The sequence below is a fragment of the Peromyscus maniculatus genome, chromosome 14 (assembly GCF_049852395.1).
Source record: "Peromyscus maniculatus bairdii isolate BWxNUB_F1_BW_parent chromosome 14, HU_Pman_BW_mat_3.1, whole genome shotgun sequence".
Lineage (NCBI taxonomy): Eukaryota > Metazoa > Chordata > Mammalia > Rodentia > Cricetidae > Peromyscus > Peromyscus maniculatus.
In genome coordinates, this window is record NC_134865.1 from 17,801,653 (window position 1) to 17,817,877 (window position 16,225).

General features: G+C 44.6%; 1 protein-coding gene across 6 annotated transcripts in view; it reads right to left on the reverse strand.

Moving 5' to 3' along the window:
• Nucleotides 1-16,225, reverse strand: part of Akap6 (A-kinase anchoring protein 6) — a 504,011-nt gene that overhangs the window by 326,992 nt on the left and 160,794 nt on the right. For all 6 annotated transcript variants that reach the window (XM_076550667.1, XM_076550669.1, XM_006975274.4 and 3 more), the window contains one exon: nucleotides 12,818-13,181. In XM_076550667.1, coding sequence (XP_076406782.1) covers nucleotides 12,818-13,147 — 330 coding nt within the window. In that variant the 5' untranslated portion in view covers nucleotides 13,148-13,181. The remainder of the gene's footprint in view (nucleotides 1-12,817; nucleotides 13,182-16,225) is intronic.

The following is a 16,225-nucleotide window of genomic DNA, read 5'->3' on the forward strand; positions in this document are numbered from 1 at the left end:
CTCATCATACCATCCTCATCATATCATCCCCCATCATATTATCCCCCATCATATTATCGCCCATTTTATCACCTCCTATCATATCATCCCCCATCATATCATCCCCTATCATATCATCCCCCATCATATCATCCCCCATCATATCATCCCCCATCATATCATCCCCTCATCATACCATCTCCATCATATTATCCCCCATCATATCACCCCCATTATATCATCTCCCCATCATGTCACCTCCCATATCATCCCCCATCATATCATCCCCTCATTATACCATCCCCCATCATATCATCCCCTCATTATACCATCCCCTCATTATACCATCCCCCATCATATCATCCCCCATCATATCATCCCCCATCATATCATCCCCCATCATATCATCCCCCATCATATCATCCCCCATCATATCATCCCCCATCATATCATCCCTCATCATATCACCTCCCCATATCATCCCCTATCATATCCCCCATCATATCACCCCCATCGTATCATCCCCCATCATATCATCCCCTTATTATACCATCCCCCATTATATTATCCCCCATGATATTATCCCACATCATATCACCCCCATCATATCATCCCCTATCATATCATCCCTCCCCCCGTCATATCATCCCCCATCATATCATTCCCCATCATATCATCCCCCCATCAGACCATGCCCCCATCATACCATGCCCCCCACAAGGCTCAGGATTCTTGCAGAAGAGGAAGAAGAGAGACTGTGAGAGCCATGGTGGTGGACAATACAAAGGAACTGGTGTTTTCCAGACACACCAAGGCAGTTGCACTCATGAACTCACAACAATGGTGACAACCTGTATAAAGCTCCAGCCACACGAATGCCAGCATGGAGTGTGGACGTGACGACTCCAATGGACTCCATTGTCTTTAACATTGTAGGTCAACCACACACCCCATCAGGGCCCAAGGCTAGCTGGGCAACACACACTGGACTTGACGGGGCAAGAAGAAATGTCAAAGCTGGGTGAGAAGGGATGGGAGGGTGAAAGGGTGTGAATATATTCAAAATGCATTGTATGAAATGCTTGAATGATTAATAAAGATGTTGTTTAAAAACCGCCTGCTTTTTACTCCTAGCTCTACCACTTTCTAGCTGTGCACTTTAGGAAAACCAATAAACCTCTCTGTGCCTTGTCTCTCACCAGAGAGCTGGTATTGTTATAAGGATTTTAAAAATTAATCATTGAAAAGTGCTTTGAGGCAAATGAAGCATATGTGATCAATAGCTCATTAGTGTTCATACTTGGATAGCAAAAACTTGGGAACCCTGAGAGGAACCCTCAAACAGATGAAGAAAAAAGAGAACAAACCAGTTACAGAAATCACCAAACTGTTCATTTTGCTTAGGATATGTTTAGTCCTCTTCACGTATCCCCAGTGGAAGGTCCCTGTACTTTCCTCATGTTATTAACAGTTAAGACAGGATCTAAAGAGGGAAGCTTTGTCACAACATCAAATCAGTGGCAAAAGTTGGACACTGGATTTTTGGTTCCAGTCCAGGCAGGAAGACGAAAGAAGGGAGGAGAAAGAAGGGAGGGGGAGGAGGAGGAAGAGGAAGAGAGAGAAGAGAGAATGAAGAGGAAGAAGAAGAGAGAAGGAGGAAGAAGATAAAAATGAAGACGAAGAGGCTGCAGAAGCTGCAGAAGCCGCAGCTAGTCATGATACTGCTGTTGGCTAACCACTCAATCTGCTCTATAGACATTTTCCTCCATTGGTAGATGGCCTTTGGTCCTGGACTTCATTAGTTAAACTGTAAGTGTGTTTCCCACCACTTCTCCTCTGTGTTCCCCATTCTGCAGAAGGCAGAGTGTGTGCCTAGTGACTCTGGGCACCTGCTGTAACCTCTGAAGCCACCGTGGTAGTTTCTGGAAAACAGCCTGAGTTAACATCATTTCACACTGCCTTGGTCTACAGAGAATGGGAAGAAGTGAGTATTAAGGCTGCTGACTGGTTTAGGGCGGTACTGGAGTCAGAAACCTACCTCCGTTCCAACATGAAGTTCTCAGTTCATGAACTGAACCAATAAGGACTTTCAGACAGATTTAACTCAGCCCAGACTTTGGGTTACATTAACCGGGACTTAAGTCTGGGGATACAGATCTGTGGGAGAGTATTTACCTACCATGTACGAGGCCCTGGGTTTGTTTGAACCCCAGGACTACAAAAAAGCTACAAAACCAAAACCACAAACAACAAGAAGAAACGTCAGTCTGTTGCCTATGATGAAATTTAATTAAAATAGTAACACTGCGTTATTTTAAAAATGTCAAATTTTGCTCTGAGTTCATACCACCAAAATTGAGTTTGCTCTGGCCAACTTCTAGCGCCTACATTTCTGTGACTAATGTTGTGCTAATGCTGCTCATGAATGTATTTTATTATTTCTCTGAAGTATGACTTAGAAGTCATGGTTCCCCTGTTTATGCTAATGTCATTTGTAGAAAGAGAAGAAGGAAACTTTGAAGATGATGATAATGTGAGATCTCAGCTATTCGGAGTACCAAAAAGAAGGATTTGCAATTTTACACAAAAAAATAGGAGGGCTTATTTGGCCCTAAAAAGCTTCGAGAGTTTCATGGAAAGATCAGAAAATGGTATAGGAAAAAGGAAGTGAAGGATCTGGGTCATCACGCTGGTCCTAAGACACAGGTGGAGAGGACTGTGAGCAGTGTGGACGGAGGCAGAGAGGCTTCCTGTGGAGCTGCAGCCTCCTCGGTGTGGCTACCGGCTTAGAGTCAGATGTGAGGAATGTCTCTGTGACTGTGCAATCCATTCTGCAGTATCTAGCTGCTGACATTATATAAGAAATAGGAACATCTTAAAAATGCTTCTGCTTGAAATAGGATTCTTCTGGGCCATCTTTGGCTAACCTATAAAAATGTTAATAAAGTGTCACATCAAATAAAAGAATTTAGGTCTGATGAAGAATAAAATATACCACACACTGGCTTTTTAAAATTAAAGCAGAAGCCATAAAATTCTATTACATAAATGCACAGTAAGTACACAGTCTTTATAAATGTTTGTACTCTAAGCTTTAATAAATTTCTTCTAGAAACCTGCAACACATTCACAAACTTGCACTTTAAAAGATGTATTGAATTTTAGGAAACCCACATTAAATAAGTTATAAAATATTTATTCTTACTTATGGTCTTGTGAAAGACAAAAATATGTAGCTACCCACACAACTGTAGGAGAAGCTAAGCCCAGTGTTTTTGAAAGCCCCCCAAAAAACCAATGGCAAAACAGATGTCTACCAGCTTTGAGAAGAAATTTTTTTCAAACACTTTAGAAATCTACAATGTAATTTATGAAAATTGAATAATAAGCCGGGCGGTGGTGGCGCACGCCTTTAATCCCAGCACTCGGGAGGCAGAGCCAGGAGGATCTCTGTGAGTTCGAGGCCAGCCTGGGCTATCAAGTGAGTCCCAGGAAAGGCGCAAAGCTACGCAGAGAAACCCTGCCTCGAAAAACCAAAAAAAAAAAAAAAAAAAAAAAATTGAATAATAAAGAGTATTATTAAAGCTATAGACACTTCATGTTTATACCTTAAGAGATGCAAATAGACTACTAGAAAAACAAAAATGAGAAAAGAAAAAGAAAATGCACAGTCACACACACAAGAACAGCGTCTCTGCACACAGTCACACACAGAAGAACAGCGTCTCTGCACACAGTCACACACAGAAGAACAGCGTCTCTGCACTATGGTCACATACACAAGAACAGCGTCTCTGCACTATGGTCACACACAGAAGAACAGCGTCTCTGCACTATGGTCACACACACAAGAACAGTGTCTCTGCACTATGGTCACACACAGAAGAACAGCGTCTCTGCACTATGGTCACACACAGAAGAACAGCGTCTCTGCACTATGGTCACACACAGAAGAACAGCGTCTCTGACCTACAGTCACACACAGGACAGCGTCTCTGACCTACAGTCACACACACAAGAACAGCGTCTCTGACCTACAGTCACACACAGAACAGCGTCTCTGCACTATGGTCACACACAGAAGAACAGCGTCTCTGACCTACAGTCACACACAGAACAGTGTCTCTGCACTATGGTCACACACACAAGAACAGTGTCTCTGCACTATGGTCACACACAGAAGAACAGCGTCTCTGCACTATGGTCACACACATAGAACAGCGTCTCTGCACTATGGTCACACACACAAGAACAGCGTCTCTGCACACAGTCACACACAGAAGAACAGCGTCTCTGCACACAGTCACACACAGAAGAACAGCGTCTCTGCACTATGGTCACACACAGAAGAACAGCGTCTCTGCACTATGGTCACACACACAGAACAGCGTCTCTGCACTCATCTAGCAGAGATTAGATGCATCTTGACCCCTCTACTTTACTGTAAAAGACCACAATCCAGTAGATTTACATCTTCAGGGGTCAACTATCAGAATTCACATATTTATAGAGAATGCAGGAAATCAGGGAATCCACAAGGACATTTAACAAGCTAGTCTCTCCATGGCAATGGAAGATGTGTGTATCTGCATGTACAAACCCTGCATCTGTCTGTATGAAACACAGCAAAGGGAACCTTGAAAACTATTCCTTAATGATACAAAAAAATGATTTACCTCTAAATATTCACAACTTTAAAACTGCGCACAGAACTTTGAGGGCTAGGACTTCTCCTCCAAGTCATACTCCTTGAGTGCAAAGTGTACAGGAGGTTTTCTCTAGAACAAAGTGAGAAAATACTAACACTCGAATTTCCAGGAGTGGGAACTAACTCCAGCTCAGGAAAGTTCTCTCAGCCATCACACGTGTAGGAATATTGGTTTGTTGTCAATGAAGAAAATAACCAGAGGAAACTAGTTAGTGTTGATTGTTTCTCCCATTCTATTTCAGAGCCAGGCAATGTGTAGAGAGAGTTACACAACTACAGAAAGGAAAAAGACCTTGCTACAGCAGACAACTCAAGAGAACATGGGGGAACCCCCCCAGAAAGCAAGAACTGTCATCTAGAGGATGTGGAGCATAAGGAGCATGATGATGATTCCACAGGGACAGAGAAACCTGTTCTAAGGCATGGATTGCTGAAGGGGCCTGGCTTGTGAGAGGTTACTGGAAGTAAAATGTGACAAGGAGAACCAGGCCAGCTGGGTCTAGATTTTGAAGACATTTCAGAGATCATGTGTATGCATCTCTACTTTATGTGGGAGGGGTGGCCTTCTAAATGGCCTCTACATCAGCTCCTGCCTCCCAGGTTGGGGGAAATCTGAGTTTGGAAAAATAAATTTTTTTAGTTTCCATCGTTAGTCAAGTCCTATTTCAAACTCCTGAGACATGAAATACTCCTTTGATGGTGGCAACTTAATGAACATTCCACTAAGTTTTAACCCCAGAACAAAGAATAAGGTCATATTGCACAAAACAGTACCAGATTAAGTTTATATGCATTGTATCTTCTAAAATTTGAGTTTATATAAAAAATATTGAGGTAACTTGAGATTGGTCTAGATCAGTAAGTGAATATTAAACCCTCCTAGCATTGGCTCAGAAAAAGACATGAATTTACACCATGACAAAGTATGTGTACATGTATATAACTATAACCGAGTCTTACAAAACAGCATTCACCCTTACAATTCTTCTCTGCTTCATTGCTTTAGTTATCTCACTAAATCTAGTTCTCAACCTGCTAAATGGACTGAAATGTTAGTTCTGGGAAAATAGTGGTTGAAAAGACAAAAAGGAAAATGTCTATTTTTTACAGAAAAAAAAAGTCATTCTCTCCTATCTCATTTAAGATCTGCTGTGTTTTCTCAGAGGTGGATTTAATGCCCTGGACTCCCCAGCTGTCACCTCCAGGCCACTGCCGTCATCTTGATTAAAGCTGTCTTGTTACGCTTCTGTGACAGCAGATGGAGAATGTTCTTCCCTCTGTACCTCAGCCACTCAGGAAGTCACCTGAACCCTGCGCTTGGCTTCTTTCTCTCACTAGTTACGGCTCCCACTGCTCTGTTCCAGGACTGGGAACACTGTTAATAGTCTGATCCCGCCCCTTGGCATCACCCTATGCCCTGACGTAAAGCCTACTCTTAAGGGAAAACTCTGCCCCTTTTTACCTCCCTTCTGCTTTCCTCCAAGGAGGTGCCCACCTCTCGAACCCCTCACCCTTCTATCTCTCTCTTTCCCTCTCTCTCTCCCTCTCCTCCACCTCCAAATAAAACTCTTCACTGAGTGCTGTCTGCATGGCATCTTTGTCTCTCACCCACAGTGGGGGCACCTTGGCTCTATCCGCCTGAACCTCCTGCTTAGCAAACAATATCATAACAAACACTGGGTGCCATAACCCGCACTGCTCTTCCTCTCTGTCACATTGGCACACCCTTTAGCTCCACGATGGCCATGAGTCCTCTCCTGGGAGCTCCTCCCTTACCCCTACATTTCCACCATCTTTAGACCATCAGGCACATCTGTGCAAACTCCAGCTGTGGAGAGAATACAAGCCTTTTCCCAGCAGCCCCCACCCCAGACCCCATGTGAGCTCGTGGGTGTCTGGATTAACTCCCAGATGTCACAGACATCCCAGTCAGAACATCTTGTAAACAGAGATGTTATCCAGTGTTCTAGCTTTGAAAATCACAGAGACACAAATCATACGGGGTGGGGTTTCAAGAAGAATTTAAAGCCAGGAATTAATTCCAATTAAGTCACTTCCCGAGTTCTGTTTACTTATATGCTCCGTCACTTATTCCAGCTAGTCCAGGTCTTGCCTGTCCCCGCTATCATGTCTCCTGGAACACAGACAGCCTTCTCCCTGGGAAGGTGCCCACTTGGCCTGTTTAGCTCCCAAACCGTGCATGCAGCCGAGGGCTCAGCTAAGATGGGCATGCTTTAAGGTTCTCGGTCTGCTTCTCTTGAGTAGCACTGCCTCCCACTGTGCGGCAGGCAGGGCGAGTTTGCAAAACTGGTCCAGCTGCTTCTCATACTTCTTCCTAGGGACTATCTGGAGCGTAGAACGTAAAATATGCCGAGGGTGTGTTCGGTTTTAAAAATAATGGAGAAAGGATTTAGTTTAAGTCCGTTTTCCTGAGACTTTTCTTTAATCTTAAGGTTGCTTTTGTTTTGTTTTCAATTGCAGCAGCCATCACTCCCCTGTGGAAACTTTGTAGTAATAATCAGCTCACTCTGGAGCTTATAGTCAAATGTCCCCTAGAACTTGGAAATAAGGGAGGTAAGAGTGGAGTGTTGGTCTGAATAAGAATGGCCCTCGTGGGGTCATAGATTTGAATGCTTGGTCAATAGGGATGGTGCTACTTGAGAAGGATTAGGTGTGGCCTTGTGGGAGGAAGTGTGTCATTGGGAGTGGGCTTTGGGGTTTCAAATGCTCAAGCCAGACCCACTCTCCTTCTCTTTCTCTCTCTGTCTCTCTCTCTGTCTTTCTCTCCCTCTCTCCCTCCCTCCCTCCCTGCTGCCTGCAGATCAGAATGTACCTCTCAACTGCCTCTCCAGCACCACGCCTGCCTGCCATGCTCTCTGCCGTGATGACAATGGACTGAACCTCTGAACTAAGCCAGCCCCAATTTAATGTTGTCATTCATAACAATTGCCACGGTTGTGGTGTCTATTCCCAGCAATAGGACAAGGACTGAGACAAGTGGAGTCTGAGAGAGAAACTTTAAGATCAACACAGTGACCACAGACCAAGTCACCTTTAGAGAATAAGAGGAGGGCTGGGGATGGATGCAAAGAACCTGCGGGCCTGTGTTTGTTCTGAGACCACAAGAGCAGGGGGAGGGGAAGGGGCAAGGGAGGGGGAGGGAGAAGAAAGTGAGTGTCAGAGTAAAAGATTTGAACATTACTTTGTGTGTATGTATGCATTCATATGTGTGCACATGTTCCTGTGTATGCATGCACATGGAAGCTAGTGTTCAGCCATGGGTGTTGTTCCTTAGAAGCCACCCACCTTATTCATTGAGGCAGGGTCTCTAACAAAGACCTCAGGCTCACAGATTAGGCGAGGCTGACTGACCAGCAAGACCCAGGGAATCTGCTGTCTCTGTCCTGTGTCCCAGCACTGGGGTTACAAGTGCATGCTACTGTGCTAAGATTTTCACATGGGTTCTGGGGATGGAACACAGGTCCTCATGTGTTTCATGACAAGCACTTTACTGACTGGGTTATCTCTTCAGCTCCTGAAAGTGTATTTACTGATCAAAATAATTGCCAATTAATCAGTCAAACAGAAGGGGATTGCAAGCATAGGCACCTACCAGAGAATCTCTGGGCACATTCCCCAGGCCATCCATTTCCCTGAGACTTCAGATACACCCACACATTCTCTCTGATGGGAGAACAATACCCCAAACAGACTTGGGCCTTGATTTGCCCGATGTTTTTGTCTGCATTCAGTCTTTATAGAACAAGCACATTTCCCATACGCTTTTCAAAACATGAGGAGGCACTGGACGTAAAGACTTGGACTCACCAATCTAGCCCCGGTCCCATACTTACTGCCCTGGCCTGTCCTAAGCAACAGGGATAATAGAAAGCCAGACATTTGGTACAAAAAGCAAATAAGTGGTATAATTGCATAAAATAAAAAAAAAATTTTTAAATGAGATAGTGGCTAGATAATATCTAGGAGAAGGAGGTAGTTGTTTTAAGAATAGGCATCAGGAATTGCTGGTCTAAGAATTTAATATATAACCATTGGTAAAGGCTACTGTGAACATTTTCCAAAACCATTTTTTCAATGAAGTTTTTCAAAAGTGTGCATTAAGATAATAGCAGAGAAGACCATGTAGAAATGACTTAAAACAAGAACTGTAAAGGCAGTGCAAGGTTAGTAGACAATGAGATGCTTAGGTGTCTATTTCCTTCTCCAAGCACAAGAGTAGGCCTCACCTCCTGGTTCCCAACCTCTGCCCCTTCCTCTCCCATAGAAATGTTAGAACTTGGCGGTACCTCTGGCCAACAGCTTGATGAGGATCAAGTCAGCCATGCAATGATGGGGAAAGAGTCTCTAGGAGAAAGGAACAAGGAAAGCGACGAGGCAAGAACTAGCTTGACATGTCTTCCGGTGTATCTGGAGCCTTAAAGATAAGCGTAAAGTGGGAAGCATCATGCCAGAGATCTAGGCAGTGATGAGTCAAAGGAAGAGCTCTGAAGCAAGAGAATGGCGTATCCTGATGGATATCTTTCAAAACGTAGCTCCCAAGTGGGAAATGAGCTGCTAGGGCGGTGAAATTAAGAGGAAGCATGATTAGTTAAGAGGCTCTCAGTATCCAGGCAAGCAAGGGCATGGCCTGGTAGGCTGGCTGCAGGCAGCAGTGACTGAGCCAAGGGCTCGTCTGGGGAATGGGTTCCCTGTCGATAGAGATGCGTGTGTGGGTAGAAAGTCTTGCTTTCACTAGGCAAAAAATGGCCCCTTTACCATAACTGGAACAACGAGGGGAGGATTAAGAGTGATTGAGTGGATATCTCCACCTTGAGACGCCTGCAAGTAGAGAAGGTAGGTAAGAAGCTGGGGTCTGCAGCATTGGGGAACATTGGTGTTCGGTTGGAACCTCCAGCTCACTCCTGCAGCTCCTGCGTGGTCTGAGAAGCCCCACTCCTCGCTCTCCAAATCCCACCCTCTCAGAGAACCTCCAACAAAGACAAGACACCAAAAGGCCCAGTTCCACATTCTTGGTGGCTGTAGCAGCTCTTCCCCTGAAGCTGCCAGCAGCCCAAGTCCCCATCTAAAGCCTTCAGCTTTTGACCACACTTGGGCACAAACCCAGCTTGTGGCAGACACGTCATCACTCCTTGCCTACAGGCTGTATAAGCTCCCTGCTTTTAGTTCAGGCGCGTGACTTCTCCAGCCTGGATCTCTGGGACTGGGGAACTCACCAGGGAATTGCTTTGCTCAAATAAACCTGTTTTTTTTTTTTTTGTTTGTTTATTTATTTATTTATTTATTTATTTATTTTAAATTCAGCTTGATCTGGCTTACTGCATCAGTGGAGATACACAGCACTGGAATTTCTCTGCACCCAGGTGGTCGCTAAGCATTCCCAGCCCATGATGATGGCTTTGCACTGTAAATTGATAAATTGAGTGACTAACTAAAGCAGTGAATGTGAAGCAGGGACAACTCACCCAAGTTGGACCTGTCCCTCTGCTTTGCCACAAATCTCATCTGGGAGCTGCTTTACAAAACTGACCTCTTAAATTTCTGCTAAGGCACCGTGCTAAGCTCCCTTTATTATTTTGAATTAATGCAGAGTGCAAAAAGATGACACGTTTTAATTTTTAAACGCAACAAAATTTCACAGAAAGAAGAAATGTTATGTCATCAAGGAGGAAATTGTATAAGCGCATTGAGATTCAAAAGGAAGCCCTTTGTACGGACCGGACTGAAGTCGAGGCCACACACACTGACTGCAGCTGACACTGGGCTTCACTGGGGAAGGTCCCCACTGTCACACAAACTTGAGAACATGACAGGGAATTAGCTAAGTAACCAGAAACGAGCGCTCAGAGAAGCGCTAGCAGAAATCATAGAACAAAATCAAGGCTGGCGATTCCAGTCCATCACTGAACAGTCACTGACTGATATCAGATGCCCATTGTGAGGACCTTACACATCCTGCAGCTCTTTTCTCAGCAGAGAAGACAACCCACACCCTGGGGTAGAGCAGAGACAGATAAGAGAAGCCTGCTGATTCAAGCACAGTGAGAAGAGCGGATCTCCCTAGGTTCTTCAAACAGTAAATACAACTAGACATTCACGGCACAAAAATTTACATTCCTGTTCTGAGTTAAAAATGTAGGCTTCCATTGATCTAAGTAAATGAAGTTGGTGGCAAATGAGTATTTTAAGACCATTTAAACGTAAATAGTGCTTTTAGCTGAGTCTTCTAAAGGTATGTCCACCCCCTCCCATTCTCTTGCAGCATTTACCAACGTCCCGTGTAAATGCGAAGGATTTAAGAGGTAACAGCTGGCTCTGTACAAGCTCAACCCTGCATTAACTTATGGAAGCCACACACTGGCTCAGCACCGGAGGGAGCAGGGTGGAGGAGTGTCCCCTAACTTCTAGTTTACTCTGACCCCAAGATGCCCAGGGACTACTCCTCTGAATAAACTATTTCTGAACCCAGTCACAATAACTCGCAATTGCCACTGGAGGAAGCTAGCAGGGCCAGGCATCTTGCTGAAGCTGCTTCCAGCCAAATCCCTGCCACCCTGGTGAGCTCTTCCCATGAAACTGTGGAAGGAAGGAGAAAGATCCCAGGCCTATACCACCCTTGGGGAGCGGCTACCAATGCATCATGGTTATCCTGCTTACACTTGTTCACTCACATGCTCCCCTCTCTCCCTTTTCTCACTCCTTCCCCTGTCCTGTCTCACACCTCTTTCTCCTTCTGAACTCGTCTTAACACTAATGCAGCAATCTGGTCTCTGGTCACAAGCTTGACACAAGCTAGAGTTATGTGAATAAAGAGGGAATCACAATTGAGAAAATACCTCCATAAGATCTGACTGTAGGCAAGCCTGTAGGACATTCTCTTAATTAGTGATTGATGATGGGGAAGCACCCAGCTCATTGAGGGTGGTGCCATCCCTCAGCTGGTTGTCCTGGGTTCTATAAGAGAGCAGGCTGAACAGGTCATGGGGAGCAAGTCAGTAAGCAGCATCCCTCTCTGGCATCTTGACCAGCTCCTGCCTCCAGGTTCCTGCCTTGAGTTCTTGCCCTGACTTCCTTCAGTGACAGACTGTGACCTGAGAGTTGTAAGCTGAAATAAATCCCCTCTTCCCCATAGTGCTTTTGGTCACAGTGCTTTATCACAACAGTAGGAATGTAACCATGATTTCAGGCACAGGATCTATGGCACCAATCTGAAAAGTCTAAGCCAGATCCACTCTGAGCATTGAGAAACATGCTCTCTCTCAACTGTGCATCTTTCTTCTATGGTGGTTAGAGCCTGTAAATCATTTCAGGGTTAAGATCTAAGAATCTGTTTAGCCTTTTATTATGTCATTTAAGATGAACCAGCCTTTGGTAAAAGAATCTTCCTTAGGACCCCATCTAACGTGAAGTTTATACAAGGCGAATATGCTATGTACTTTTCCCCTCAGGGACCTGGGAGAGAGAAGAGGCTGTTGCAGGGTAGAAGTCACGGTCTATATTTTTGGAGTCCCTTGTTTAATTGTACTCTCGCTAGCACCTCCAATCCTCTGTGCTGTGACACTCTCAAGAGGTCACCAGAAGCCGCAGACGTTTTCAAACGCCTGACATTAGATGGGCTGCTATAAAAAGCTCCTTTCTCCTGCATGGTGCAGTGTCTTCGGGTGAAAGATCACTCTACAAGGAGAACATTGCCCTTCCCACCAGGGTAGAAACCACTGCTGGCCTCAAAGACCGCATCAGCTTCAGTCAAAGGTACTAATCACGTGACCCGCTCACTGGCACAGCGTGACAGTCTACCACGAGTCTTTCATTAAGCCTTTGTACTCGTCTATAAGAGCCTTTCACTCTCCACAGCTGATTCCTGTGAAACTGAACAAAAGGGCCCTCCCTTCCCCTTTGTCTCTGCTCTGTCCCCGAAGGCCTGTTTTGCTCTCGATGACTGGCCTATGTAGTAAAATTAGAAGAGAAACGATTTGTGTTGACCATCAAGAATAAAGGCTTCAAACCTGTCACCTTGTTTTCCCCTTGGACTCCTCCTCATTGGCCATTACAGAACTGAGTCATAAGGTACCAGGGGCGCTTCTAGATTTCTTTCCAGAGAGCTTGCCTTACCTTTAGCTGCACCAGATGCACATCCACGTGCTTGCTGTCTGCATCCTGCTGGACTGAGTAGGTCAGGTCCCGGACCCTCTCCGAGGTCATCCGGAGCCAGGTCTCAATCTCAGGCAAGTGTAGGACAATCTTCCAGTCCGCTGCCGTGTGGAGTGGGGGTGGCTTTCCATACTGCTGCTCAACCTCGATGTCCTTCATGGCCTCTTCTGCCTCTCCTTCTTCCTGCTCCGCCGTAGGCATCATGTTGATGGCCATGGGGGAGGCATCAGTCGCCATGGGATCCGGGTCCTGTGACCTCAGTGGGGACAGTGTCACGCTCATGGTTAACATGGAGAAATCTAAGCCTTACTTCTTTCCAAAACAGCTGAAAGGCAGAAAGAAATAGGAAAGCAAAGTCAGACAAGATTGCCAAATAAAGCCACAATACTTCCCAGAAGAAACAGGGTTTCTAAATAAAGGCAGATTTCTAAATTAAGAAACCATTGCTCATAACAAAAACAGAAAAGAGGTGCTTTGATTTTCTACATTGTAGCCCCAAGACCCAGTATGTGACACAAAACCATGGTGGTACCATCTCCCCAAATACCCATTTCCCCCCATTCCTTAGTAGCAAAATCCTGAGATTTAGCTGTGAATATTCCTGCCCAGAATTCAGAACTACAGTCCTCCTTTCCTTTGTAGCTAGCTATGGCCTTCCCTGCAGTCAAGTTCTGGCCAATGAGAAGTGGAAGAGCTTTGTAGACACTCTGAGAGCCGTTTAGAGGAACTGACGGAACTAGAAGACGCCTCCCTCCTGCCCTTCTGTTTCCTCTATTGTTCCCGTCTGTGTGGTGGACTCCAGGGCTGGGGGTCCAGCTCCAGGTCAGCCCAGAAGATGTTCTGGGGTGCAGCTAGGGGATGATGGTGAAGCACAGGGTTAGGGACATGGATGCAGCTGGACACCACTGCCACTCGGCCAGCATTGCTGATGTGATAGAGAAGGACAGGATCCAGCCGGACACCACGGCCACATCGGCCAGCTTTGCTGATGTGATAGAGAAGGGCAAATTTCTGTTTTGTTGAAACAGTGACTGAGGGGCTTTCCTAATGTATACATCCTAACACTATTTTGACTAAAGCCAACACACTCAATACATGAATAACTAGAGAAGAGAGTCCTAATTATGAAACACACACACTGTCCTGGTCTCAGATATTGTTCATTTTGAAGATTACATACATACATACATACATACATACATACATACATACATACATACATGCATAGATGATAGACAGACAAACATGTAGCAATTCTAAAATGTCAGTTTCCTGAAAAATAGGTTATACCAAATTGGTCTAATTAATGCTGATTAGTTAATGCTAAACCCAAGCTACATTAATATAAAATGTGGTTCTGTTGAAAATTTCAGAGGCTTTTAGAATTTGAAGAGCGATGAACTGTCCTGACAGGTACTAGTAAAAGTTACCAGAGAGTTGAGGATAACAAGTGTATATCATGGTGAACTAAGTCTGCTTTTGAGGATAAAGGTTCGTTACTAACAATGATCCTGCTGTAAATCCTTCTGGCAGTGGTCTAGTGTGAAGTACCCTGTGCTCTTACGTTTATAACAAACGGATGTTATTTCAGTCTCAGGAGCAGCTTCTACTCAAGGCTAGTGGATTTCTGTGTATTTGACAAGGTTGAGAGTTTGAGGGTTTTGTTTTTAATTAAACACATTCAAGTTATATTTTCATTACTATAAAGTAACTGATCACAACTTCAGAAATTTAATGTGATTATCAGAAAATAGCTCACACTTCTTCAGATTCATAATATTCACTTAGTGGCTGGCTTTGCTTCCTATTGCTCTAACAAAGGCTATGACCAAAGCACCTTGGGGAGGGAAGGGCAGGAAAGACCTACTTCACCTCCTAGGTGATAGTCCTTCATGAAGGGACATTAGGGCAGGAACTCAGTCAATACTGGAATCAGAGGCCATGGAGGGATGCTGTTTACTGGCTTGCTCCCCAAGGCTTACTCAGCCTGCTTTCTTAAGGAACCCAGGACCACCAGCCCAGGGGCAGTGAGCCCTCCCACATCGATCATTCATCAAGAAAAAGACTTGCCCACAGGCCAGTCTGATAGAGGCATTTTCTCAGTCAAGGTTCTGTCTTCCCAGAGGACTCTAGCTTGCTTCAAGTTGACAAAAAAAAAAAAAACCACCAACCAACCAACACATTAACCAAAGCAAAGTTATTCCTACTAACCAATATAGATGGAAAATTAAATCAAGACAGCTCCCAGTTTGACCAACAACATCTAACTGTCCACACTGGGATGAGCATGGGGAATAGCTAGACCTGCTGAATTGACAAAAATGCTTAAGAGTCCTTTACTCCTGTATTCCTTAAGTAGCCTTCCAGGACTGCAGAATATGTAGCATAATCCTCTCTGTTGACTCCCTCCCTTCCTTTCTTCCTTTCTCCCTCCTCTAATTTTCCTTCTTCCTTCTCCTCCCCCCCACCCAACTCTCTTTCTTACAAGATCCCATGCAGTGCAGACTGGTGTCAGACTTATGTACCCCAAACTTCCTTTAAAATTCTGATCATCTTGCCTCCAAGTGCTGGGATCACTAGCAGGTACCACAGTGTCTAGCTCCCCTTTCCTAATTTCAACATCTAAATGTTGAGTTAAGTAAAGTTTATCAGTGGATTTTCTGAAGCAAAGCTATTTGTAAAAGGCAAAACACATGTCTAAAGTTGGTTGACCCCTTTGATGCCTGCCTTATAGAGACATCTTTCAAGTTAACTTGACAGCTTTCTCCGATTGGGTGTAGGAGGGAGAAATACACTCCTCATATTTTTTTAGCATCCTTGTGTCCAATTTTTAAAATAATAATCACACTAGACTTGGCTAATAAAAAATTCAAAGATATCAGAATTTCACTGAAGGAATCCAACCCCAGGAAGATTGAACTATCCCAGTCCTTCACAAGCCACACCCCAGCCTCACAGGGCTCTGATTCTGACTTCTCAAAACACATCTAAAATATTAATCAGTTCTCTGCCTTCTACAGGACCAATATCAAATCTCAGGAACCTGATAACAAAGGTTAATAAAGCTTGCCTATTCAAGGGCACAGATCTGTTTCCAAATAGAGAACACACTGATGTTACAGTGATTGTTTAAGAAACTAGACTGAGCCAAAGTGACAACTAAGAGTCAGAGGGTGTGCACAGAACTGCTTCAGATACACATACAGTTACCCACTTGACCAAGATTCATGTACAACTAATGGGTGGCACCTACTGACTGCCAGGTTTTTGTTTTGTTTTTCAAGACAGGGTTTCTCTGTGTAGCCCTGACTGTCCTGGAACTCGCTGTATAGACCAGGATGACCTTGAACTCAGAAATCCACCTGCCTC